At 38.9% G+C, this 27,334-nt stretch overlaps 1 protein-coding gene across 3 annotated transcripts in view; it reads left to right on the top strand.

Annotated features, from left to right (window-relative positions):
- Positions 1 to 27,334, top strand: part of LOC135169388 (kinesin-like protein CG14535) — a 190,245-nt gene that overhangs the window by 120,310 nt on the left and 42,601 nt on the right. For all 3 annotated transcript variants that reach the window (XR_010300201.1, XM_064134346.1, XM_064134345.1), the window contains exon 6: positions 4,486 to 4,672. Coding sequence is in view for 2 of the 3 variants with exons in the window: in XM_064134346.1 (XP_063990416.1) it covers positions 4,486 to 4,672 (187 nt within the window). In the remaining variant the exon portion in view is untranslated. The remainder of the gene's footprint in view (positions 1 to 4,485; positions 4,673 to 27,334) is intronic.

Here is a 27,334-nt window from a genome sequence, read left to right as displayed (position 1 = left end):
GGATACTCGAATATCACATTGGCCACTCGACAAAATGTCTGTTGTCTAGTAAATTAACCTCTTTTACCCAAGAGAATTCCTTTGTGAAATTAAATATTTCTCCTCCCCCTCCCCCCTGGTCCACCCACCCTCCCTTCCATTTACCTCTAATGAATTTAATTTCAAACTGATATTTTATTTCATCCTTCCGATGCTTTTTTTTTATTTATCTCTTCGTCGTAATTAGCAAGCATAAAAGATCAAACTCGGTGGAGGTCTTGTTGTGCTTTTCCTGGAAAATGTTTCCGTGATGAAGTATCAAAGAGTTTTAAGAAGTTTTCCGTTGGAATATTTGAAACAATCTCGACAGTTATTTTCCTGATACTTTGGTATACATTTCTGAGGGAGAGAGATCTGAAATTACAAAATTTTCCTCAAGTTTAAAATTACACGACTGGGGAAGATATCTCCGTGTGACGCACCGAATTTTAATGGTGAAAATTCCATCTCCAATTAGAGCTTCTGTATTTTTGAGAAAATTAAAGTTGTGTCGGGTGGATGTTGCTCCAATATTATTGAACGTATCAAACTTTCTTTATCATTAATATCAAATTATTGTCGTGTAAACTTGTCGCAAGATGGCTCCATTGAATTTGGTTCTTAATGCCGTGAGGGGTTCTGCCCCCTCACTACGGCCCTGACGTTGTTTTGAACGCTTTAGTAGCATTTTACTCATACGATTGACGACGATAACCCCTCATCATAAAAAAAATTGCTCCTATGGTGAGTGTTCAGTCACAGTCAGCCATATTGAATTCATAAATCTTATCGTAATCAAACAAAATTATTTTGTAGCCATCGATAATCGATTATGCCCCGGTCAACTAAAAAATCCACTTTGTTCACGTTTTTCGAATGTTATGAATAACAAACGCCTGTGAATTTTGCACAGATGAATTGTTTTTCGTACTTTCTTCTGAGCCCTTGAAAAAGAGAGACAAATTGAACGCACACTCGGTAAGAAATAACCCAGAGGTCTCAGCTGTTGAGGTGGCGTGGGTTCGGATTGAATTGCTCTCGCGGCTCTTTCTATTTTGTGACCAATGGGAATGTACCCGAGTCTGGCTGTTTCACATTAATGCACAAAATGCTGGAAAAAGTGGGAAAGAAAGAGGGGGAGTAGCGAATAAAAAAAAAAGCGTCGAAGAGTAGATGGCGTGATGTATTGGGCACTCGCTAGGATGAAAAACTTGCACATTTATCGGTATGACATGGGAATACAACAAAGATCGAGAGAGACCGAGTGCAGATGCGAAGAGACGAAAAGTGAAGGGAATAGAGGGGCCAATTCAGTGGCGCAAGCCGTGAAATATTGTTATATGCGCTCCTTTGTACAAGATTCAGCAGTTTCGCTGCTGGTGACGACTGATCGGGTTTATTTCACGCTGGTTTACACACATAATTTTTCGAATACAGTTGGAATTTATGGGTACAGAGGTGGAAGAATTTACAAATATATTTTTGAGAATTGAGAGCAGTTAAACTTGGGGAGAATAATCCCGTTGAATTAAGTGCTTCCACAGGCAGAAATATTTCAATAAAAATGACTATTAAGTTATAAATTAACTTGCGAAAATTCTGTGATTTTTGGGTGATAACAAAGGGGGAATAGACATTACGAAGGGTTGAATGCAAAGTAGAAAACGCATGGTAATAGAGGTAGAAGATAGGACAGGCCCGACGTTCGGCCGACATTGGCCCGTGTATCGGCCCATCCTCGGCGCAATGTCGGCAATGCTTTATGGGTATCAGAATTCCAGACACTAGCTTTTCTACTGCAATTTCATTTTATTCTCGACAATGCGAGCGCAATTTCGGAAAAAAAAATGGCAAAAATCGGACAATTTTTGTATCACCCGGTGAGATCCCCGAGAATAAATTCAATATAATTCCCACACGTCCCTTGGAAAAATAGCTCAGCAAGTTAGGGCTATTGTTCCCTCAATTTCACCACCACCCTGAAATATCCCTCACGTAACTGGTGAATTTTGGGAGGGGTTGCCAAGGCCGGGAAGACACACACGAAGTTGTACGCATCTGTTTGTTCTGATTGACATAAAGATTGCGTGTGCACGACACACACCTGTGTCCCACCTCCCCTTGCAATTTATTATCTCCTCGCTATCAAAATTTAACGATCCGTTGATCCCATAAAAAAGCTTTTCGCGAATGAAACAAATAAGATAATTATTCCGGATGAATTTCCGCAATTTCCAAGAAATTTTACTCTCAACAAAGAATAATTCTGCACCTCCAGTCACACCAATCCCAGGAGTCTCCACTTATTCGCGTTTTGTACAGCTATTTTTACATCCTCAAAAGAGTTGAATCCTCTTCATGTATGAGTGAATGCGTGTTATCTCGGGTACCAAGGTAACCGACTCGACTGAATCCTGGAGCGTCTCAATAATTCAAGGTATGGATTTTGAGTTAGGAGCAGGCTTTTCTTCTTCTCTACTCTTATTTTCATTTCCTTCGAATTTTTTTTACTCAATTTTTTTTTACTTCTCTCGTTCACTGGAGTAAAGACGAGGCATAAGACCCCCGGGGAATGCCACGAGTTTCACTGGCGTTCCTATAGTGATGGATGCCTCACGCGTCTCCACTTCCCTGCAATTTCATTCGCTGTTTCGCTTTTTTTTACCCCCTGCGACTGGGGGGTGACGTGCCCATCATCATGTGCCCCGACATAAGCCGGATAAAAATTATGACTCAATATTATTTTATTATTTTCAATTAAATTTCCTGCAATTCCTTGGGAGACCTTGAAATTGGCCGAAGAGGTTTAGCCAATTATTTATATTTTATATAGTTCAGTTTATATTTTAAATTGTTTATATTAATGGTTTATATTAACTTTTTTTATGTCAGTTCCTCCTTTTTGTATTGAGGTTGTCAATGTGATGGGGATGTGTATATGAGAAGTTTCGGGTAGTCACTAGTGGGATAGCAATGAAAATGAAAATTAACGGAGCATGAGTGGGTCACACCCCTCTGCGATTTCGTAATAGTGGTCTTAAAGCGGTGTGACAAGCCGAAACGGTCGGAGTTATTTCGCTGTGAGGAAATTTTTGGTCGGATTGAGGGTCTTGAACAGCTCAGTAGCAAAGTGATAGAATGAGATAAGTCACTTTTGATCATTAAATCGCTTTTCATGAATATCTCGAAATCTAGAGGGGCTACCAAAATTTTTGTTATTACCTTTTTTGTGGGGCAAATTAACTACTACAAATAATGTTATTATAAAAATTGCGCTATCTCTCTTCCATTCGGAGATATTCCTCGAAAACTCGATGGAAATGTCTTTCTGTTGCTCCAAACTCGGGAATTTCCTTCAATTCACGTTTTCTTTTTTGTCAGCTCTTTTTCTAGAATTTCTTGACGTCACAAAATTAAAAGAAAAATTATTATTGACATTGGAAAATTCCCAGCGCTGCTCTTCTGTAATAATGCACAGTATTTCTCTTCACATTCAGAATCTTATTACCCCAGAATAACATAAAAAAACCAATAAAAAAAAATAATGAGCTTATTCCCGAAAACGTGAATCAAAGCAAACTTCGTCGTATTTCCAAGCCCATTACCCCAACTCCCACCCCCTCCTCCCAAACACATCTTCCCCGGGTTTTTTTTTTTTATTCAACTCTTTTCCCCCATTTTTTCTTCCTCTGTATGAGGATGAGCTGAAATGGATGCTCTCACATTCACCGCAACGCGACGAGTCGCACGACGGTATTTCCAATTTCACAGCACGTGGGTTAACGAGACCCGTGGGTTGGTCCGGAGTTGGAGGCCAACCTTCCCTCCCGTCCCTCTACCTCGGCATTTCTCCCTTTAAACACGAAAGCCTAGGAACACACGGGTTCCGGGACATTACCTGCGCTGATTACCAGCTTTACCCCCTCTTCGCCGTTACTCTCTTCCTCACACCGGGGAAGTATGTCACCCAGTCACCCCTCCGGACACATTCGTGAAGTCAAATCCACCCAAATTCATTCTCAGTTACTTTGAATTATTTCGTTTCATTTATTTTTCGTTGTGAAACGCGTTGAGTCTGCTGGCGAGTACTAAACAAAGTGGCGTGTCAAATTGGGACATTTTTTAATGAATATCTCGAAATCTAGGGGAGATAGGAAAATATTTATCAGAACCTTTTTTGTAGAGAAAATTAAGCACTAAAAGAAATGTAATAACGAAAAACTCGCTATTTCCCTTAATTCCAGAGATATTACTCAAAAACAACAGAGAAATAATTCAACTCATCTCGTTTCATCCCTTAATTCGGAATTTCGATAGAAGTTCAATACATTAGGATACGATATTTCGAAAATATCTGTATTCCTCCAAGTGCATGTGTCATACATCTACATTAAAAATAAAGTTTGATAAAGTTTTAATTTGTTGATACAAAGTTATCCTTATCAAGTGCATTTTTATCTGTTTCAGGGCTGCGCAGAAATGGAACCTTTCATCGAGTCCCCATCGTCGACGACGTTCGGGGGATGAAAATGTTGGCTCGGAGGAGCCAGTATTTCCAAATGGATACGGTGCTCTACTACTCAGGTCACCACCACCTGCACCACCGGTATTTCTGAGGAGAATTGGAGTGAAGGAGATGACTGGAGTCGGCAAAGTGAGTACCCGAAAATTCTCATTCAATTCCCCCAATTATCCCCCACCCACCCCCATTCACTTCTTCCAAAACACCTGTTAACGATGTCATTTTCAATCACCAAATGGTCGCCATCAAAAGACCGGTTCGTCTCCTTTTGGAAAATAATTAGTGGATCCGCAACTAGTGAACCACTCGTTATCTAAATCCCCGAATGTCGAAAATTTGATAATAACACACCTCGGGGAGACATCACCCCTGAACGGTGGCGTTTAGCCCCCGTCTATCCCCCCCCCCTCTACCCCACGGTATCTTGACTCAATCACAACTTTATAATGTCATTAATGACATATTCCGAGGGGACGACCTCTCAACACGCGACGTGTGCTACCCATCCTCTCACCTACATGTGCAGGTGACATGTCAGGGGTTGTGTTCCACCTCTTCACACATTTAAACTCACCGTCAACTTTGAGAGTGGTGACTTTGTCCAGGTACACATAGCAAGTACCACGCAAACTCTCATAGGTATTTTGAAATGCAAATGACTGTTTCACATTCGTATTTCGTAAACTCCGTTGTAGTTAAACTGACTCTCATGATTCAACACCTGATTTAAGTGAGGTACGTCATGAAAATTCGTGGGTATTCATTTCACTTGGAGGAAGTAATATAATAATAATACAATCTGAGGATCAGGGACAGTAATCCTGATTGATAAGGATTGACTGCACTTTGATTTATGAGGATGAAAACAATAATTTAGTAAATCGGAAAAAAAATATTTCGTCTGAATATTCGTGTACCTGAGAGGAGTATTTATTTATAAAAATTAGATTGTTGAGGAGTTACCGGAGTAGCTGAAGGTGGTGATCGCGGGACAGTCCCTGCTAAAAATTTATGCACTGGACTTCGGCCTCAGGAGTTTCAAATTTTTATTAAAAAACGATTTTCCATAGATTTTTTGTTTTCAATTCTCAGAAAGTATTTACTATTTATTTAACGCGAATAGAGTAGCTATTTTATATCTTGAATACCTCTCAAGTATTTAACAATGAATAACATCAGCGTTAATTATCTAAAAATATATGAGTCTGAGAGACTCAACGGAAAATTCCTTTTTAAAAAAATTTCATTAAATAATTTCTCCTCTCAGCAGTTACCTTAACGTTTCTTCGCATAGTCATAATCGTTATCATGCAGACAGTTACGTGACTGTGTCTGGAAGTAGTGAGTATGTATCATCCCCTGAAGAAGAAAATTTTTGTTAATTTTGGCGTAGAAACTCCCGCAAATTGGTCTCAACAGGGGTGAGGCGCTTCCGTTAATTCATACGAGTTTCATATCCTCAATTCCGTATCATCTTTATCCAATAAACGTTCCGTACCCCCCCTCCCAATTCAGTGGAAAGAAAAGGGGGAAAAAAAAAGGAGAGAAAAATAATCCAAGAGAATGGACTCGTTGGAGTACACGTACTCGTGAGGTAGAGCCAATATCCTCGAAGCGGAGAGAGCGTGATTTTTATGGGCTCGAGCGGGCCGTGTATTGGCTATTTTCGGGACTTTTTTCTCCCCTTTTCATGAAATTTTTTCCTTTTACCTCACGGGAAAGACGAATATGTGGAGAAAGTGGGTAGGAGGAAACAAAATGGTAAGAGTACTGGGACTATCGGTGGTCCTGGGGCTGGTAAAAGGGGGCGGGATAGGGTAGAGATCGGCAAAATGAACCGTAACCACGACTGGCCGTGGTTCCCAGCAAGGATAGGAGGCACTCACAACTTTCTCTTCTCGTGTTCGATAGAAACAAATAAAATGAAATGAACTTTTCCCAGTGGGTTAAGTCCCAGCCTCCAAACATGCATGCACTGATAAATCTGGGGAGTAAGAAATGCTGAGTTAACTTTCGCTGTTACTTCCATCGTAACTTTCCTAAATTGCAGTTTTTTTTATTTATTTCTGCGGATGCATCACGGAGGGAGGGATTGGACGAGGATTATTTGATTTCGGGGCCTTAATCGGTATAAAAGTTCGTCGTTGTGTTGGATTTTATTTTTAATTTTGGAAACTAGGGACGAGGGGGGAAGAAGGTGAGGGAGGGTGGACGAGTGACCGGTTTTTGAGGGATATCTCGGAATGGAGGGGAGATGGAAAGATTTTTATTGAGACCTTTTTTGTGGAGGGAGTTGAGTACTACAATAAATGTAGTGACGAAAAATTTGATATCTTGCGTCAATTTGGAGATATTGATGGAAAACTGGAGGGGGTGATGAGGTAACTTGTCTTGTTGCACCACTTCGCTACTGAAATTGCGGCTGAATTTTTAATTTGAATGGGAATTCTATTTTAATTGAGAACGGTATTAATTGGAGGTATATTGAATGTTCGTTGAATTTTCAATGGGAGTTTTAATTTTTAAACTGATTATGATGAGTGAACGTCGCCCATTCAATTTTAACAGATTCAAAATTCAGAGAAATTATTCCTGGGATTTCAAAACCTGAATGATTTAAATATATCGGGAACTAACTGATTTGTTAATGAAAAATCTTCTTGAAACTTCAATGATTTCATTCATCAAAAATTTCAACTTCTTTCACTTCTTGATTTCAAGAATAATTTTCTATCACTGTCCCTTAATTTGAAAAAAACTCTTCACTAAAAAATTTTACTCTCTTGAATATTATTTAATCAAAGCACAAACAATTTTTAAATAAAAAAATTCTCTTGGAATTAACGTTGAGTCCTTCTCGTTATAGAAAAAATCCAACAAGTGTTTAAAAAAAAACGCCTTCACCAAAAAAACGTTAACGATAATTTTCTGATCGTGCATTTGATTCCAATTGACTCCGAACTTATCCGAATGTTTATTGAAATGTCCACTGCTTCCCCTCCACAAATGTGGTAAAAGGGAAAGCCACACCCTAAACTCCGTCGAGAGCCTCGACCGACCTCAGAATCCTTAATGAGTCCTCGTGATTCCCTGTCCTCCCAAAAATAATCGAACATCATAGATGACCTTAAAGTGAATTCCCGGGTACACCAGACCTCACTCGGTGAATCGCGATAAATTAGGGAGCTTAATAGGGGCACAATGAGGTGAAGGAGATGCTCTCCGAGGACAGTGAGATCTGATGCGGTTGTGGATACGGTCAGTCCCTCGGGAATAACGCTATCGTAGATATTAACCAGATCGATATTGTCAGAGGCATCGGTACAACGGCATTACTCCACTTCTCATTTCCCAAGTAGTTTAATACTATTTACGTCAGACACCGCCGGATGGTAAACCCCACATACCGACTGTTTTATGAATTTATTAGTACAAACAGCGTAAAAACGACGGAAGAAAAAACGAGGTGGAAAAAAAAAATGAGTTTTGCAGCTGTACTTTGTTTTATTTATGAAAGTTTGTTTGTAACAAGTTTATATATGAGCTCTGGGTGAATGTCGTGCGCTGAGTAAACTCATTTGCGAGGGGATATGATGATACAAACTGCCATGATGCAACGGAAAATTTTTATAACTCTTCATTGAATGTAAAACGTGCGCTAAAGCGACTGCTTCATATTTACTTTTGACAAATAAATTACTGGGTATATTATTATTACTTGGGGGACGGGACGCGCGCTTTGACCGTCTGATGAACGCTGTAGGGCACAATAATTTTGAATTAACCCCGAAAATTAGTTAAAAATTATTAAAATTAAAATCATTACTTTTACTCATCACACTTTACTCTATAAAAAAAATTTTTTTAACAGTAGATATTTCCCTTTATTTATTATTATTTATTGTTTGTTTATGGGAGAGTGGGGAGACGAGAGTTATCGATTTACTTGAATTTTTTATTAAAAAATATAATATTCTGATGGCAAAACTAAAATCACTTATGAATTATTCATTAAAATGAGAAATTAAAAAAAAGCTTTCAATTGCTGGGGAGCCATCAATTATAATTCGTAAATATAATTAAGACTTGACATTTCCTGGGGTGAAATAACGACTGTTTAACGCTTCCACGGATTGAAAAAATAATTTTATCCTCTGGCTCGGGCTGGATTCATTTCTTGAGCAAATGAAAATTATAAAGTCATGAGAGATCGTCTGCACAAACCCATAAATAACTACTGAAATGTTGTTGTCGGTCTGTATGCACTGAAATGAACTCATTAATTCATTTGCATCTCCAATTTCCGTGGCATTATCCTGAAATTCTCACGACACTCGTGGTTTATCTTAGTCCTGTATATTTTAGAGTCTTGGATGCATCGCTGAGGGTACTCCTGAGTTACTGTTAACTACTCCGACATTCAAAGGCCCCAACACCACTAGAGATTTGTAGTTAAACAGCGTTTATACCTCGGAACAATAGAGCGTAAGGGATCCCCTGACTTTTGATAGTGGCTGGGTTCGATTGTAACCCATTCTCCAGTATAAAGTTCCATCAAATAGGCTATGAGCGAGTGTTCTAATGGAATCCCAAGTGCAAACTTCGAAGTATTATCGACATTCTTGAAATTTTGATGAGTCTCCCCAGTACTCGAGATGTTTCGCTCAATTCTCCTCATTAAAAATGAGTAAAACCAATTTTTCTAGATTTTAACCACAATACAAAATTAATCATTACAAAACGATCAATATTTCCAATATTTTTCTAAAATCGTGAATTAAATAACCGAATGAACCTTAAAAATAAATTTAGTCACGTTTCCTTGTATTTTTTACAATTTTCTTCATAAAAAATAAATAAAACAATTTTGCTTTGAATTTAGAAACAATTTTATATAAATAATCCAATAAAATAGGGAACACAAATTCTGGAAATATCATTTCTTATTATATTTCCGGAATTTTTATTCGACGAACTAGAGAATCGTAATATACCTGTGTACAAAGTGCCGCAGTGAATGGGAGAGGATAGAGGCGATTAATTAAGCTCGTTTGTTCGTTTGTACTGGGTAAAGAGGGAGAGAGAGTCGATTCGTGCTGAATACGCTGGGCCAAGGAACATAACGAATGCTATCCGCGGACCACTAGGAACCAGTCCCTCTCCCTCCCAGTTTTACCTCCCTCCGTAGCTGTACACCAGCACGAACCGTCGGTCACCATTACTAAGCATTGTGTCTGCGGTTCCAGGCGATTTGTACCCTAGCCTGACCACCCGTCAGGGACATTTATTAAAGGTTGTAAATTCCAGGCTCCCTGAATATCACTGATATCAACTGGGAGCCTCAACAACCGGCGATTATTTCAAAATATTTTATTTAAAATTCACTAAAATTCTCCCAACAAATTAGCAGTAGTTTCCAAGGGGGGGGGTGACGAGGGGGTGGCATTGAGTGGCATTGGTCATGGAGGTCCTCCTCAAAAACCCCGGTCCAGCGTGACGAGTCCCCATCAGTTGATTTATCTCCCACGCGAGTTATCGGTCGATATCTCCGAATCTACGAGAGATATCGAAATTTTTATCACTACATTTATTATAGTACTTGATTTTCTGCACAAAAAAGGTCTTATCAAAAATTTTGATATCTCTCTTAGATTCCAAGATATCCGTCAAAAACCGAACCCTCCTCAAAGTCTTCATTTTCCCTCAAAATTCAATCGAATTTCAGTTTTTTCAAATCTGACTCTAATCAAAGAAAGTCAATAGACAATATGATTCTCAACGAAAATAAATCTTTTAAATTCCTCTTTTGAAACTTCTCGCATTAAAAAAAAATCCTGAGGATTTCTACCGGAAATACCATCGTCAGAACTATCTCCGTGTTGTCTGAAATTAAACGGTGTTTGTACTGGTATTGCGAGAGCATCAGCAACGGGATCACGCTTTTCCCCCCAGAGGCTCGTTTACACTAGGCATTCTCATTGGATAGGCAAACTGAAAGGTATCCAAATGTATTCATTTGGAGTAGTTTGAACCAGTTTAACTTGGCCTCTGCATCTCCACTTGTTTGTTTCCAAGATTTGGCCTGACTGCTCCAATCCAATTTATTTCAGTCGTTAACATTCAGTAATATTCAGCCCTTCCTCCCTCTCCCTCCCCGCCCCCTGCTGCCCCCCCCCCCAAACCACTCACTATGCTCAAACAGTTGCCATGGAATTATGAATGGATAATAACGATGGTCAAATTGAAATTTCAATTTCCATACTTCATTATTTCCAATTAATTTATGTAACAAATTTCATCTGTACTGTAACGTGGGTGATGCAGCCCTGAGGCCAATTCACCCTGAATGATTCAATTTCCTCGTGCATAAATACCAACCGTAATGACGGTAATTACACGTAAAGCATACATCTATTTTCGCCCATATTTTCCTGACATTTTTTTTTATCTCACACGTGTGTCGCCCCAGGGCATCTCTGGAGCATTAATAGTCGTTGGATCTCGCATTCCCTTTGAAATTCACACGTTATGTACAGACAGTGGTACAGTATGTCCTTTTCAGTCGAGACTTGAACTTTATTACTGGACGGAGCAACAGGAAACTCGGAAACATGGAACTAGTGTGTCTCTGAGGAGTTGTAAAATATAGAGGGTATGTAGTCTATTGCTTCCAGGGGCCTTTGCCTTCAATGCAGTATGTACAGGGAATTTTTGCGGTAGACATTGCGAGAGAAAAATATTTTTTATCGTCATCCGATATTCACGGATGTGCGGAAAGAAATTTTGAATGAAAATTAGACGTCTGGGGGATGACAGATGGAATGAAATGAGAATCGATCACTTTTTCGGTCAAGTTTTGTTGAAAAAATTAGACTTTAGGGGCACATTTTTGGGATAAAACTAACCCTTGTCCCTGGTTTCGCCCTTTGAGGGTCTAATTTTTACATAAAATGTCTTCTGGTGTGATTTTTTGAGGTCAACGAGACCTCTGAGGTCAGGTTCAGAGTATTTTCATTGTAAACTGATAATTTTATTTGAATCCTTTATCATCAAGTTCATCTGCAAATAAATAATTGTCTTGTTTGATAACTATTTATTTATGTGACGTGATATTTAATGAAATATCATAGCCCGCAGGCCATAATAAGTCGTCAAATAATTTTCACTATTAATCATAAATTATTATGCGCTCCAGTGTTCATGAAACGATCAACTCGTGACAGCTCGTCTCATACCCTGATATTATTATCAATCCAAAATAATAATTATCCAATTTTCACTCCACAAGCAATTACTCCTATAATTAAATACTCTGGATCGCATCGAGGCATCGCCGACGGTGCGCCAACAATCGGCCGACAGTGCGCAAACAGTCGGCCGAACCCCGGCCCACTGTTGGCCACTCCTAATCAACTACCAGGACAGGTCCTTCACCTCCTCCGGCTCCTCTAAACCCTTTTCACCCCTATTTCGCATACCCTCGCAATCCCTCCCAGGGCACTACGTATTATTTTTTTATAAACAATCGAATGAAGGCGAGAAACAATTCCGGAAATATTCCCATAATCCTTTTATACCTGAAAAAGCCATTCAGCCGTTAGTGACCAGCAATTGTCGATGATTGTCAAGTTTCGAGCTGAAGAGTCGCGTGACAAAGCAAGTGAAAGCCATGGGGGTGTGAGGGGGATGAATGGGTTGAGAGAGCCCTGTGAGTTTTTGGCAAACGTTGAAACTGGGGGATGAGATCGTAGGAATTTACTGCAGTTACATAGGTGTACGGAGAGACGGGAGAAAATGGGTGGCAAAGCACTAGGGGTAGATGTGTGGGACCTCTGTTGATTCAAGTGGGCACGTGATAAAAATGACAATGATGAGTTAATGCAATAACAGTGTTGCCTCTAACCCCTCGCATATATACGCTACGTCCGGCGTAGCGTTTCGCAATTCGTCGGGTGACCCCCCGGGGCTACAACGTGCCAGATCCAATGTGGAGTTGGGCCAAAGGGGCTGAAACAGTGAGGGTTTACAGGAGTACCAGTAGGGGAAGCCCCTCTCTCTCTCTCGGTGCTATGGAGAACTGTATTTCAGTATTTAGTCCTCGGCTACCAATTTATTCCCTCTCTTGTTGTTAACTTTAGTTGTGCAATAACTGTTGATAACTTGATTTATGGGACATGATGGAGCAAACGTTGAGGATTTTCAAAATTACTTGTTGGGTTCGGAGATATGACGCAGTCGAATGGAATGATAATTTGTTTTTGAGACTAGACATATCCAAGTTTTAAATATTTTTAATGAGTTTCCGGGTTTTTTGGATTTTTTAATTACGAAAACTTAATAATTTAGACGATTTTTGTGTCAAATACCAACAGTCACTTTTCACTGTTGCCCAGTTTTTCGTGAATATCTCCAAAACTAGGGGAGATACAAGAATTTTGATTAGAACCTTTTTTGTTCAGAATCTCAAATCCTACAACAAATGTCATAACAAAAAATTCGCTATCTCCCTTAAATTTGGAGATATTACTCAAAAACTGGACTCACAGCTAACTCCACTGATCTCGTATTACCATTAAATTACGTTAAGCTCAAATAAACAAAAAAATATTGACCGGTTAAACGAAAAATTGTAAATAATGTAAATATTTCCCCTTTCATATTCATTCCCCCAGTTCCCCACTGTTAATTCGTTAGTATATAACCCGGATGGGGGTGGAGCACGACTGAGATCTGTTGCATAATTAATCCAGTGCCGGGTGACCTCTCGTGGTGCACCAGTCACCACTCGTCCACCCATTCTGTTGTGTATTTTGGAATCAGCAACAGTGTGGCCGCGATTCGCCCAACCATACCCCATTTCCTCCCCCATATAAATCACCCAGCGAAGCTAAAAATTCCGAATGCATTAATCGAAATTGATGTACAAAGAAAGAGGGGGAAAAAAATCGAGAGTCGAGAGAGCCCCGGGAACAGGCGATTGTTCGGGAAAATAATAATAAAAAAAAAAGACGGTGGGGGGTGAGGGGGAGGAGAAAAGGCGAGAAGAAAAGTTTTGAATCAAATTTTATCGCGTCCTCTTCCCTTTCCAGCGTCGTAACTGGGTGCGCCCTAGGCCTTTGCCTGTTTTACATTTAAAACGCATTACCTAACCGTCCGGTTCGAATCCCGTGCAGCGATAAAATGAAATTAATGGCCGAGCCCACCGATTTCAAGATATATCGACGAGTGGAATACAGAGAGGCCCAGTTGTAGAAAGGAGCAAGACGAAAAGAAAAAAAAAATTTTTTTTTTCGAACGCTTATCAGGATTACAGCTAGATTAAGGGATAACGAGAGGGAGAATAATGTGTTTATACGGTGGTTGACACTTTTCCTGATCTACACAACAAAAAGTAGTAGTAGTGTCTCGGAGGCGTCTTAATTTAGGGGATTAAATAGGAGTAAGAAAAGTGTTTAATCGGGGAGCTTCTTGTTGATTAAAATAAAATTTCAGTCGCCAAATTTACGGGGTTTTTTTTCTGGGAATTAATTCGGACGTTTGAAGATTATCGAGTTGTCACTGGTGACAGGGTACGATAAGATTATTAAGGGGTGACGGCGTCAGACGTTTTTGCGGATTTTAAAATATTTTTTTCGTCCAATTTAATGGAGTTTGAAATTTATTTGGAATTATGAAGGGGATGAGGATGGGGGGTGGACGTCACTCGGGAATCGGTGAAATTATTGAAGTCATGGGGGTCGTGTAATTTCCAAATGCAAAGTCAATTTTGGAAATTGTAATTAAATCACTGGCAATCAGGAAAATTACTGTTGAACTCTGACCTTTTACACTAATTAAAAAATGGAAATCCTCGATTTCATTTAGGGGAGTGGTTGGCAGTCGTTAGAAATGATTTAAAGTCAGAAAATAATTAATAACAAATTGAGAAGTCACAATATTTATCCAACCGTCAAGATCAACTTGAAAATCGATTTTATTTTGCAACAAAAAAAATTCCCAATCGATTCCGCATTCCACCGAACTCCGAGTCCGCAATTTTTACTTTATATTTCTCTGTATCTGCAATAAGGACCTCCAACCCCGTAAAAAAACCCCATAAAAATATCTCAATTCTCACCCCCTCCCCCTGTTTTTCTCCGTAATTCCGTCACTCCCGGTATTCACGAAAAAAAAAAAATGAAAAAATTAAAATAATGAGACGCCCTCGCGATAATGGACGATCCCCATTAATTACGCAGATTAAACCCAAAATGGCGGTCATTAGGGGGCGAGTCGTGTGTGCTAGTCAAGATGAAGAATAAAAATTAGGGACATGCCTGGGGGGGGAGGAAGTAAAAAGTAAAAACTACTGAGCGCTACGAGCGGTTAAACGACTGCTGCATATGTAGTCGTCCAACGTTGCTCATTTACTTTGTGGCGTGAAACTAACGGCCATTATTGTGTCTTCCCCGGACTTCTTGAGTAATTTAGTCAAGTGCATTGTTGTTTTATTTACCTCGCTTGGAATTGTTTTTTTTTTTTTTTTCGTCCAACAATTGTTAATTACTCCACTCCGTCCGATTAATTTAAATCCCCCGCGGTCGTTCCCAAGATTCTCCCCGGAATAATCAAAAGTTGAATTGAACTCTCGTCATATTTTGATGTGTATTCTTTTAAAATACAAAATTAACGAGATACTCTTGAATATTACGGGTTAATTATGCATTGAAATATGTAAACCCTCGGGTCGGATCAACCGGGGCTGGATACTGGGGTTATCTGAACGGCGGGGGTTCTGTGGCTTCGTTTAACGCTTTGGAACCTCTGGGGACACGAGTTGAGTGGCGGTCGCCTGAGGGGTTAGAGATTAAGTAGTCGAAAACACCTTTTAAAAGTTTCATACCACTCGTACACTCTTCGCAAAACAACCCTGACGAACTTACCGACGCTGTTATTCCATAAATTTTATGTTTTCCCAACGAGAAATTGATCAGAATTGAAATAGAAGTTTTCGTGGAGATATTTTTTTGAAGAGATAATCACACGAAGATAAATATTCAATTAAGAAAAATTTAATGAACTCTACGGATTATTTTTACAGCGTTTTCTAATTTTTAAATAAATTTTCTGTGAAAAATCGCGATATCGTGACGTAATTCTCTCAGACACTTTTGTAATAATGAATTAATAATAATTAATTAATTATAATTCCGTAAGTTTCGCTGAATATTTCAATAAATTTTTGTGAGTCATTAATAATTATAAATTGTTCACCCGCATAAAAAATCAGATATTTATTGTTAGAAATAAATTGAATATTCTAAGGATTAATATATCGTAAAGTTATTTAATTTTCTTCGAGCAAATTTGTATTACGTCGTGACAAATTCGCAAGTGAAACATATTTTTCTGGCAGAATATTTTTTTCGGCAGGAGACAATTATCCTGGGGGTGAGTTATATTGATATCGGTCTCGGGAAAATATAACGATTTGGTGGAAAAATAATTTATATTGACTCCACTATGGATTTTATCTTTTAAGAGGGGCTGATCGGCATTCGAATGGGATTTGTGTTAGAGACATTCTCAAGTAGAAGGGATCACACTCCGCGAAAGGTAGACGGAATACCCAGGGTATTGTTTAAGCCTCTTCCTCTGTTATGGAAGGGGGTTCCCAAGACCCCTAACTTTTTGGGTTTCAAGTTTTCACCCCTGCGATCGTGGAAAACCAGACGGGATCATGCATACTGAATGATGGAGAAAACGGTGAAAGTGCCGATGAAGTATTAAACATTGAGTCAAAATTATGTTGAAATGAGGATTCCCTAAATCCTAAATAGCATCATCGGAATGGATTCGATTTTTTTTTGTCAAAATCAAAAAGGGAAATTCTTGTTGAAGTATTTTTCTAGAAAAATCTGGGAGAGAAATAGCGAGGGCTAATCTACATGGAATATCCAATTTTTTATCCGGGGTGGAAAGGGCTACGGGAAATAACACAGTTTTCCAATCAACCCCCTCCCAAAAATTCCGAAACTTCACTTCCCTTGATTAACAAATTTATATCTCGAATATTTCCGTAAAATGTAATGATGAAGCGGGCGAGACCGGCGGGCATCTAAAAAATGTGGAGAATCGATTTTCATTCTGATGCACTAACAATATTGTAGGGGCTAATTACCGCAAAAGAATAAAAAAACAGTAATTTCGAAAATTCTACACAGCACAAATTAAAAATGGATTTTTCATGAAATTTAATTTCTAAAAAATTCGGAAATGAGCTTCAACGACAAACGGATGACCGAATGTGATCACATTCTGTCAAATTAATTGTCTCAATATTAAAACAGTTGAGCAGTTCCTCAAAAAAAAAACTAAAAAAATATTTCTCATCACATTTCCGTCAAAAAATGGAAATCTAATCGATGAAAATTTTTTTATGCTCTCCATATCTCAATTTCTCAATCAATCCGATTACCCAATTTGTATCTCTCTAATATTTCATCAAAATGTAACGTCAAAGTCGTCGGGAGCATCAGATATTAAAAAAAATGCCAGACAATCGATCTCCATTTCCCTGCCCTAACGAATTTCTAATATTTACCGCACTGTGAACTAAAAACAAATAAATCAACAAAACAAGTGATGAAGAACAAAGAAAGATCGACACATCCCGGGTCTGCCCTGATATATACCTGACCTACTCGGCAATTCCATCAACCCTTAGAGTCGAGCGCTTTTCCCTCTCCCCCACGAGAATAAGCACGTCCATCAAACGTCTTGTTACGAGGGATACTTCCACCATCGACTGCTATTTTATATTTTTTTTTTTCAACTTGGCTTTTCTCTCTTCCATTACCACCGTCCCAATGAGAAGTAAACGAAAATTATTAGTCCCTCAAAGGCACCTGCACCGAGTTAATCCGCTCACTCGGAAGTTTAAACAAAGTGGACTGATGCATTAGACTTTACAATACTCCGAATTATCAAAAATCACATCAAAGAGGAAAATTCAGTCACTCCGAGACTGATCAACAGGAGCTTACACTCATACATGAGTGATGGCAAAGTAGACGGATTGTTCGAGCCAATATGGAAAGGACTCACTAACGTATTATGAGATTCATCCGTTGAATTTTTAATGGCCATGAGCTTAATTGTACTTTGAATTCAACCGAGTGGAATGGAAACCTGTGGGGACCCGGTGTTACGCCGTCTCTGATATTTCGGCTGGCAGGGGATACACAGTGAAAATGTTGCACTCTTAGTGACGTGACTCAGTCTCATTCATTATGACGTTACAGTAAAAAATGGAGTGGAATTAAAAATTCTCTCATTTTTAATTTGTCTCTGTGATTAACTCACAGAAAAAGTCATTTATTTCTTGTGAAGATGTGCGACTTATTCGGAGTTAGGAATTGTTTATTGAACATTTATCATAATTTATGGTATCGAGGTATCGAAATCTCGAAGTTGCGCGATTAATCGATTTTTCCAACTGTTTTTATTCTATGAAAATTGATTAAAAGATCTAAAGAAGATTAAGCGACGTTTCTGGTGCATTTGAGACTGAATTTGTGAGATATCCGGTAGCTCAGTCGGTAAGAGTCCCCGGCGCGACACTGGGAGACCCCGGTTCGATCCCCGACTGAGTTAAAACGAAAATTTTGTCTCCCAATTCTAATTATCTTCGACTGTTGGGTATTTAGTTAAACAAAAAAATCCTGACTACCGAAAGAAAATTCTGAATAATCTCCCCTCCACATCCCTGTAAATGTCTGATTAAAACCCACCCCCTCAACTACCTCAAGAAATTCTCCAAACATCGTAAAAAGTATCGGACAAGAAGGGTCTCAACAACTTCCGCAAACAACAATAAACCCAGTGGAAGTAGTAGAAGAATTGCAGGGCTTGTAGTAGTTGCACCCCTAGGTGCCGTTGCGAGTGTTCAGTACAACAACCCTTTTCAGTAATATTCACAAACGGTGCCCACGGGAATGCGCTAGATATATAGTACATTAGAATAAATGGCAATAACAAAACGTAACGGTGCATATTAATGATGTTTATGACCTTTTAAATACTTCAACCTCCTCGTAACTCTTCCACATGTCATGAAAAGTCTCAATCCTTTGACGTCACATATTGTCAACAATTCATGACATTTAATTAGGAAATTTCATTCGTGCCCATTGGCTTTTATTCTGTACGTAAAAGAAACAAACCACAATTTCATTAAGACTCGATCTTTTTTTTTTTTTTTTTTTCTCATTCAACCCTTCTCATTTCTTGCGGCAGTCATGCGTGGATAAACCTGAGGTCATTCATGTATGTTGATTGCGGACGAATGAATCTAGAAGAGTGCTTTCATATCTGTTTTATGCGTAACAATCGCAGCTTTTTTCAAGGAAATGAGTGGGTTCATTCAATTTTCTTTTCAATAGGGGCGGTTCGGAGAGTCAAAGGAGGGTAAAAGAAGTCATTATTCAATTGGGGAATGGTAATTATTTATAATTTCATGGAGAGGTTGAATTTGATTTTTGAAATGCTGAGACCTCGTTGATAGGAGAGTCTAGAAATATTTTATTCTATTGTGTTTGTGATTTCCATTTAAATAATTAATTTAAGTCGAATGACGGCGCTATTTAATTAATTGATAATGGGAATGGGGAGGGTGAAGATGACATTCAAGATCGTTTTTAAACTTCGGATTTCATTGTTATAGTAACAATAATTAGAGGTACGATGAAAACTTCCAAAAATATTCTGCTAAATTTTCCAAATTTTTCTCATTTTTTCATTGAAATGTTAATACAACTCTCAGTTGATAAACATTTCATATAAATTAAATATCTAATCACGACTAATAAACAATATTCTCATTTCCTAATAACTCTCAAGTACTAAATATTTATTATTATTACCCCGACATTTTTCTTGAATATTATAAATTATTAAACTATATCATGCCCCACTATTTCGATAACTGCGAAAAATAGTTAACAAACACCGACAAATTAAATTGACTATTTCTCAGTCCTAAACCCAGAAGACTCGACATTTACGACGATCCCCACGGTACCATCACGTTTCTCATCCCTTAAAAATTAAAAAAAAATTTAAACCTTTTTATCATGAGAAAAAAAAACTTTTTATCGTTAATTTATGAAGAATTTCTCTTCGTACAGTAATTCACATGCGTTGTGTGACATTATATGTAGAAGCAGAAACAGTCTCCGAGTGAGCATGGCGTCCAGAAAGATAGGAATTTCCGTGTAAGCATCGTTAAACTACATGTTTAATTTGAAAAGCCCCCGACGTGGGAGAGAGATAGAATCCATTGTAGCGTACAGCTTCCACAAAGCAAGTCTGAAGGGTGGGCCAGTGGCGGGTGGATTGGTGTGGGTTGGCTTTGTTATTCCGTGGGTAGCACATACTCTGTTTCTATTTCGTCTTGGTTAGCTAACGCCATGGGATCCAGGCTCCTCAGTCAAAATCACTGACTGACGTACCTACGGACTGTTCCTAATCCCGGATGCTTCACAACTGGCTAGCCAATGTTGGGAATTCGTCGGATACCCGGTGAATCGTGGCATTAGATATTTTGTATTCGTGAAAATTTCATTCGAAATGGGAAAAACGAGGGGAAAATTTATTACAGGGGATGAATGGATTATCATTCATAAATTCAAATGGGAGGATTCACATTATCGTGAATTTTGTATTTTAAATATTACACGTGACAGTCGAAATATTTTCCCAAAAATGTGATAATACAGACTCGTTAGCGTTAGTATTATGCCCGATAAAACCAGAATTTTCACTCGCGTTTATTATCTACAACAATTGATTTGTCCCATGTGGCACTCGTTTAATTAACCTCCATTGTTTCCATTTTCTACCGTAGACGGTACTGTTACAAATTTTATTCCCGTATGGTAATTGGAAAAAAAATTTAAATTACCAGAAGTAGTGGATGGGAAATAAAAAAATAAATTCGTTGGAGTAATGAAGAGGGTTTTTTTCAATCGACGATAACGTCAGATCGGTAGAGTGAAATTTCCCAGTTTTCCGTCACTTCGAAGATTGTTCCTCGGCCTTCAGAATGAGACGACACTCATTAAAATCGCATCATTCAGTCCTGGACTGTCCAATTGGTACCTTTGACCCATAAAATTTATTGCCCTCGTTTTATCAGTCTCACTAGGAATTAATTATAAAAATTAATTCCGATAATTGTTACAGCTCATTTTCCCCCGAATTTTCCTCAATATTTCTTAGTCAGACCATCACTGACCTTTCGTAAGCACTTTCCAAACCACTGAACCCTCTTTTTCAATTACAAAATTCAATTTTTATTTCTCTACTTTGATTTGGGGCGAAACAATTCCTGAAACGTTAAGCTTTAAATTTTTTAAAAATTCAATTAATTTATATCTGACATTTTACAACCTACCATTGACATCCCCCCCACAAATAGGAATATCTGATAGTCATCAAGCTTAACTACCAAACATAAACACATATTCATCATGAATGCACGACGTGGACTGAGTTGACGGTGTAGCCCAAGGGTGTTTGCCTGTTTGGTCGGCGTTTCCGTTTACTTGCCTCTGTATCTACAATTCTCCATCTCTTTTCATCCCCTAATGGCGACTAATTTCCCTGCAATTGGCTGCATCACCAATTCAACATTCCCAGTGACCCATTAAAACAAAAAAAACCCGTTAATTGTACCAGGTAATTGACGCGATAGTCTTCTAAAAAATAATTGGGGACCCTCTCTAGGGTTGTAAGGCCCAGACACGTCAATACCCTGCTGGCACGTCAATGTGAACCAGTGAACCCAAAGCCAACTTTATTCTGTCTAAGGAATGAGATTAACTGAACTAACCACAATTGTCTCAAACTTCTAATTAATTAAACAAAATTAAATTAATTTTATGAATTTTACAAAAACAGTTTCCAAAAATTGAACACGCACTATTGCACTATGGATCATATTATTATTATGGATTTTATTTTTATGGGGTCAGAATGTTTGGCTTTCGAGTATAAAATTATAATCAATGCTATTTTACATATGCGACCGAATATTATTGGATTCACGTCCCTCAATCGATCGGTAATAACATTAACCGATAAGTCCGGAGTGATGAGTACCAGATTGTGGTAAATGTAAATAAACCAGTATTTATCAATTCATAGTGGTTGCGTGTTCACCAGTATAATGCCAGTCGCATAGCAATACATTAAACCAGTGTTTCCCGAGGCCTCCAGTTCAACCCACCCTCGAGGCCCTCAAACGTATCGAAGTAGAGGGAATATATCATTGATAAACTCCCTTAACTCGGCCACGATATCTCTCAAGACTTCAACCCTCCAGAAATCGAGATTTCAAATACGGAAACTATAATCCCATCATCTAATAGCTATTATTTCGTATCTCTTCCCCATTCTGTTGGAGAATACGTATTCTTCTGTTCCGATTCTTTACGACTACTCGTCATGCATGAAAATAACTAGAAATTTTCTTTTTATTCTCGATATCATCTCCATGGAAAATTTTACAATGGAGGGAGGGTAAATGCGACAGTCTCTGATCAGCTGGGCTCAGGGGTCTCAATGGAAATTGGAAGAAAAAATAGACAACCCCATTAAATCCATTAAAAGTTATAAATTATATCCTATAAATCATTTTCTTCAATTGAACATTAAATACTTAATTAAATTCAATCCACATCTCCATAACACAACTGTCAAAAATTTCAATTTAACTCACAAAATCGATAAAAAATCGACTGTCATCACAAACGATCGTTAATTCAATGCAAATAAATATTGCAACAAGTCCACAATTTTTTTTATTGCCTCAGAGACAGAGACAAGAATTTTCTATTTTTGTAAATCTCAAAATGGAATCAGACTTATTGACTCACTCAACTCAAGCGCAAGGTGAAACCAATATTTTCAGCTATTAAGTGGTAAAATTGAATTGCCACTGTTCCTCCCGCAGGATGTGAAGTATAAAAATGGGTATTGGAGTTTTCACTGGCGGATTGCCAAAAAATATAACCCCCCATCCTCCTCCCTACCCACCCAACGTATGGCCCATCGAAACATTCGGTGCGGCGAAGTAGCAAACCGATAAATATCGAAACACTTAGAGTGTTTGCACTGTTTGCCAAATGTACAAATTCAATGTTTTTCTTTTAACGGTGTAGTTTATAGCAAACTTGGCGAGTTGGATAACGTAAACTGAGCCTGCCTCGAAGTTTGCTCGATAGCTGTAAGTCCCTGAAGTTGTTGGTATTATTAACCAGTAATTTGATATACGATGGGAAAATAAGGGGCGACGAAGATTATTGAAATTTGTTGGGAAGTAACAGACAATTTTCTGGAGGTAAATTGAGATGAATGTACATGATATAAAAAATTAATGTCGACGAGATTGTTTATGTTTAAATTGGGAGTTTATTGAGGGATCGTTTTATTATGTGATTGAATAAAGAAAAAATTAATAGGAAAATTTGTTACTTGATTGTTGAAAATAATGAGAAAGTTCGGGTTTTAAGAAAATGAAATGCAGTTGTGGGAGAAATTCTGGGGATTTCTGGGAAATTTTTAAAGAAGTAGAGGAATAATGAACATTTTTTTTACAGAAAATTTAAACAAAAAGGCGGGAGAATGATGTTAGTTTAATGGAACTTTGAGTCAGAGAATTAGTTTGGGGATTTTCGCAATTCGATTCTGATGGTTTTTAGTTGAATTATCAGACTAATCAAGAAGGGAGTGATTAAGAATTAAGTTCCTCCATTATCACCATAAATTAATAAATTCTAGCGGATGAACTGAATAAATTTTTAATTTTCAATAGCAATCTATCTCCACTGACACAGAGTGAATTCACATGGCAACATCTCCAGAATAGAGCCCGACGTATTGATCCTCCCGGTCTTCCCTCCATATTTAATTTGCAAAATGTTTTGAGATGAAATTTCGACTGACATGAAAATCGATTTACCCCAGTCAGGTGCTACTCGGTCCTCGACATCACTCCGATGTCTCCGCTCGAAATATCCTCAATTAGTCGAATCACCGATGTAGTTCTCACATCGGCTTCTTTATAATGAACAATGCAGTCGTGCGGCGGAGACCGTTCCATAATAAAAATGGGTTCAATACCCAGATCCACTTTACACCAATTAGATTATTGTGAAGTCGTTAATTAATTCACCCGCTTCATAAATAAAATTACGGAATTTTATTTCGACAAGTTCGGTATTTTCCCTCCGCGAGGACCGCAACTGCGGTAAATGGAAAAGCTGATTTTCCATCAGCAAAAAAAAAATTTTCTGATCAGATAAATTTGATGTCTGAGCTGTGCCCTGAACTGGACGATGAAACAAAAATTGAGGCGAAATTCCCAATTGTCTCGGGTCCTCCCAATTTCCAACTCCACCTCGGAAGTTTATGTTTGCGGATCAAGTGAGGGAAACTCCTCGATTTTTCCGTCCATTTCCACCCCCTATCGACGAACAAAATACAAGAGCTTTCATTCACGAAAGTACAGAGTCATCTTCAAGGTTTGGAGAGTCAAGATTCTCCTCTCCCATCTCATTTCCGAATTATTTGCATAACACCACCCGAAGAAATCGCGGGGGAGATAACGGAGCCGAAGTCAGCAAATATTCAATACCCAATTGATTTTTTTATTATTTGAAATGAAATTTCAGGGCAATGCACTTGGCAATATGAAACAATCAAAATTTCATTGGGATCATGTCAATCAAGCTGAGGCTGGGGAGTAAACGGCTGGGTTTACTCTATTCATAGTCAGTCTAGTGTAGATGATTTTGATCCGATGGTGCGGGTTGTTGCTGTGGAAATCGCCAGATCTGGGGAATCTGGCGAGTTGATGGGACTTTGAGTGATGGACACCTTACTGCAACATTCACACACTCGAGAATTGAACATGGAAATCCTCTCGGTCAAGTACGACCTCGTTTGAATTATTAAATTCACCGATATTTGTATTAAATACTGTAACAACACACGTTTGTTACACTCGAGTTAACAATTTAATATCACTCGAGATGTGTAAAGGCTTCTATTTTTATTTGGTCTTAGGAGGAATCACTTATGAATACACAGACACCCTTTTTAAATTGGCATTTATTTTTTGTAGATGATACGGATACACGAGCAAGCGAGACGGACAGATTATTTTTAGTTTGGAATTTACGTTGCACTTTCGGTTGCGTTTTCCTTGAGATCACGCGGTTACAATATTGAGGGTTTTAGGCTACCCTTTCGCCCGATGTCGTTGATAGAACTGACCTTTTTCTAAGAGGTTCGAGGGCTGGAGGAGGAAATCCTCTCTTCGTCACAACTCCCAAGGATTCTGATTGGTTAAAAGAAACATAGAACCCCACCCTTCGAGCTGGATATTGGAATTTGGAAAGTACGGGAAACTTCTTTTGCATGTGTAAGGAATTAACCGTTGGGAAAAAATGAACCCTTGGAAAAGAAGTAAGTACACGGCTGGCAAAGGATTATGTCGTAAACTGGACTCTACGTATGGGAAGATTGACAACTCTGTCTTCTAACATTTGAAGAGAAAATGAGAAAAAAGAAGAAAAAGGAAGGGAACCAGAAACGCGTATAATTTATGGCGGACCCTTGAAAAGGAGAAACTAAATGGGAAAGTTTGAGCCTCCAGCCCTCGACCTCTCGTTATTATATATTCCTAAATTATTATTATTGCTACTTAGTCTTATTAAATTCCGACAAGAAATCATTTCGTTGTTGGAGACGAAACATCCTCCCCCCGTTGAGAAAGTAATTGATCAACAGCCCTTGATAATAGCTGTGAGGTTGAGCTATTTGGTACATCCTTCGGTTGTATCTGCTAGTTGGTTCCAGGTCGACAAAGGCAGTGGGACAACCCTTTTAATTGGCCGTTTTAATATTCCTTCTTTGGTTTTCAGTGTGACGACTCTTACGATGAGGTCTTTACCAGGATGAGTCTCTATGATTCGCCCAATTTTCCACTGCATCGACGGTATATTGTCATCTCGGAGTAATACCATCGTGCCGGTAGTGATGTTATGCGATCCGGAGCTCCATTTTCGCTTCATGTTCAATTCATTGAGATATTCTTTATGCCACCGATTCCAAAAGTGTTGACGCATTTGTTGGATATGTTGCCATGGAGATAGTCTGTTGACCTTGACATGTTGCAGATCATGTTCGGGGAGACTAGTGAGTTCTTCTCCGATCAAAAAATGACTTGGCGTTAATGCGGCTAAATCATTTGGATCTGTTGAAACTGGATACAGCGGCCGAGAGTTTAAGATGCCTTCTATTTCGGTTGTTAGTGTTGAGAACTGTTCTAATGTGAGTAATTGTGCACCAATGACTCTCCGTAGGTGGTGTTTAAAAGATTTTACTGCAGCTTCCCAGATCCCTCCAAAATGTGGTGCCAATGGTGGTGAGAATCTCCAGTCGATTCCCTTTGCAGTCATTTCTGAGGTAATTTTGTGATTGTTATCCGATTTGTGAATGTGTGCTATGATCTTCTGCAATTCATTATTCGCTCCCACGAAGTTGGTTCCATTGTCAGACTGTATGATGACTGGTTTACCTCTTCTTCCGATGAATCTTCGCAATGCTCCAAGGAACGCTTCCGTCGTCAGGTCGCTTACGACTTCCAGGTGTACTGCCTTTACTGCTAGGCAGACAAACACTGCGACATATACCTTGATGCTCGCACGGTTGCGATATTTTGTTTCCTTCACTTGAAAAGGTCCACAGTAGTCAACTCCAACATGTGTAAATGCTCGTGTTGTGGCATTCACTCTAGTAGTGGGAAGGATGCCCATCGGGTACTGTGGGACAGGTGGACGTGCTCGCAGACATGGTATACATTGACGAATGATCTTTCGAACTTGAGCACGTCCATCTGATAACCAGAACTGACGCCTCAAACAATGTAGTGTCGTTTGTACCCCTGGATGCATGCGTGTTGAGTGTTCCTCCTGAATGATGATATTGGTGATATGATGATTTTTGGGTAGCAGAATCGGATGCTTTTGATCAAATGAAATGTTAGCCTTTTGTAGTCGGCCTCCTACTCTTAAAATCCCATGACTATCAATGAATGGAGCTAATGGCTTGAATTTTCCTGTATATGGTGTGTCTGCCCGGTTGGAAGCCAGAACCTTAAACTCTTCTTGGAATGTATTAGGCTGAATTACCTTGATAATGCTCAGCTTCGCTTCTGTTAGCTCTTCCACCGTGATGTGTCCCCTTGCAGGGGTTTCTCCTTTCAGGAACTGGAAATACCGTCGCCAAATTGCCACATGCCTTCTCAGCTTGATCCAGGATGAATAATACTTGAACAGGTAGAAATCTGGTGATGTATGAAGACACGTGGCCACCTTCATCTCAGGGTCTTCAGATAGCTGTTGTACGGGTTTCCAATGCCAAGTACTCTCGGCATGCTGGAGCCACAGAGGACCCTTATGCCATAAATCATTTGTAATTAATTCGCTAGGTAACTGTCCCCGTGACAATGCATCAGCGGGATTGTCTTCTGATTTTACGTGTCTCCACTCGATTCCAGGGGATCCCTGTTGTATGGCTGAAACCCGGTTCGCCACAAATGTCTTCAGTTGGTGAGGTGGGCTGGAGATCCAATGAAGTGCTACCATTGAATCTGTCCAGAAAATCGTCTTGAAGATGGGTAATTTGATAGCTCGTTTGACAGTTGTGTAGAGCTGAACGAGTGTCTTAGCTCCACATAATTCAAGT

The sequence above is a fragment of the Diachasmimorpha longicaudata genome, chromosome 14, assembly GCF_034640455.1.
Source record: "Diachasmimorpha longicaudata isolate KC_UGA_2023 chromosome 14, iyDiaLong2, whole genome shotgun sequence".
In the NCBI taxonomy this organism is placed as follows: Eukaryota; Metazoa; Arthropoda; class Insecta; order Hymenoptera; family Braconidae; genus Diachasmimorpha; species Diachasmimorpha longicaudata.
Note: the sequence above shows the minus strand (reverse complement) of the source record. Positions and strands in the feature narration are given on the sequence as shown.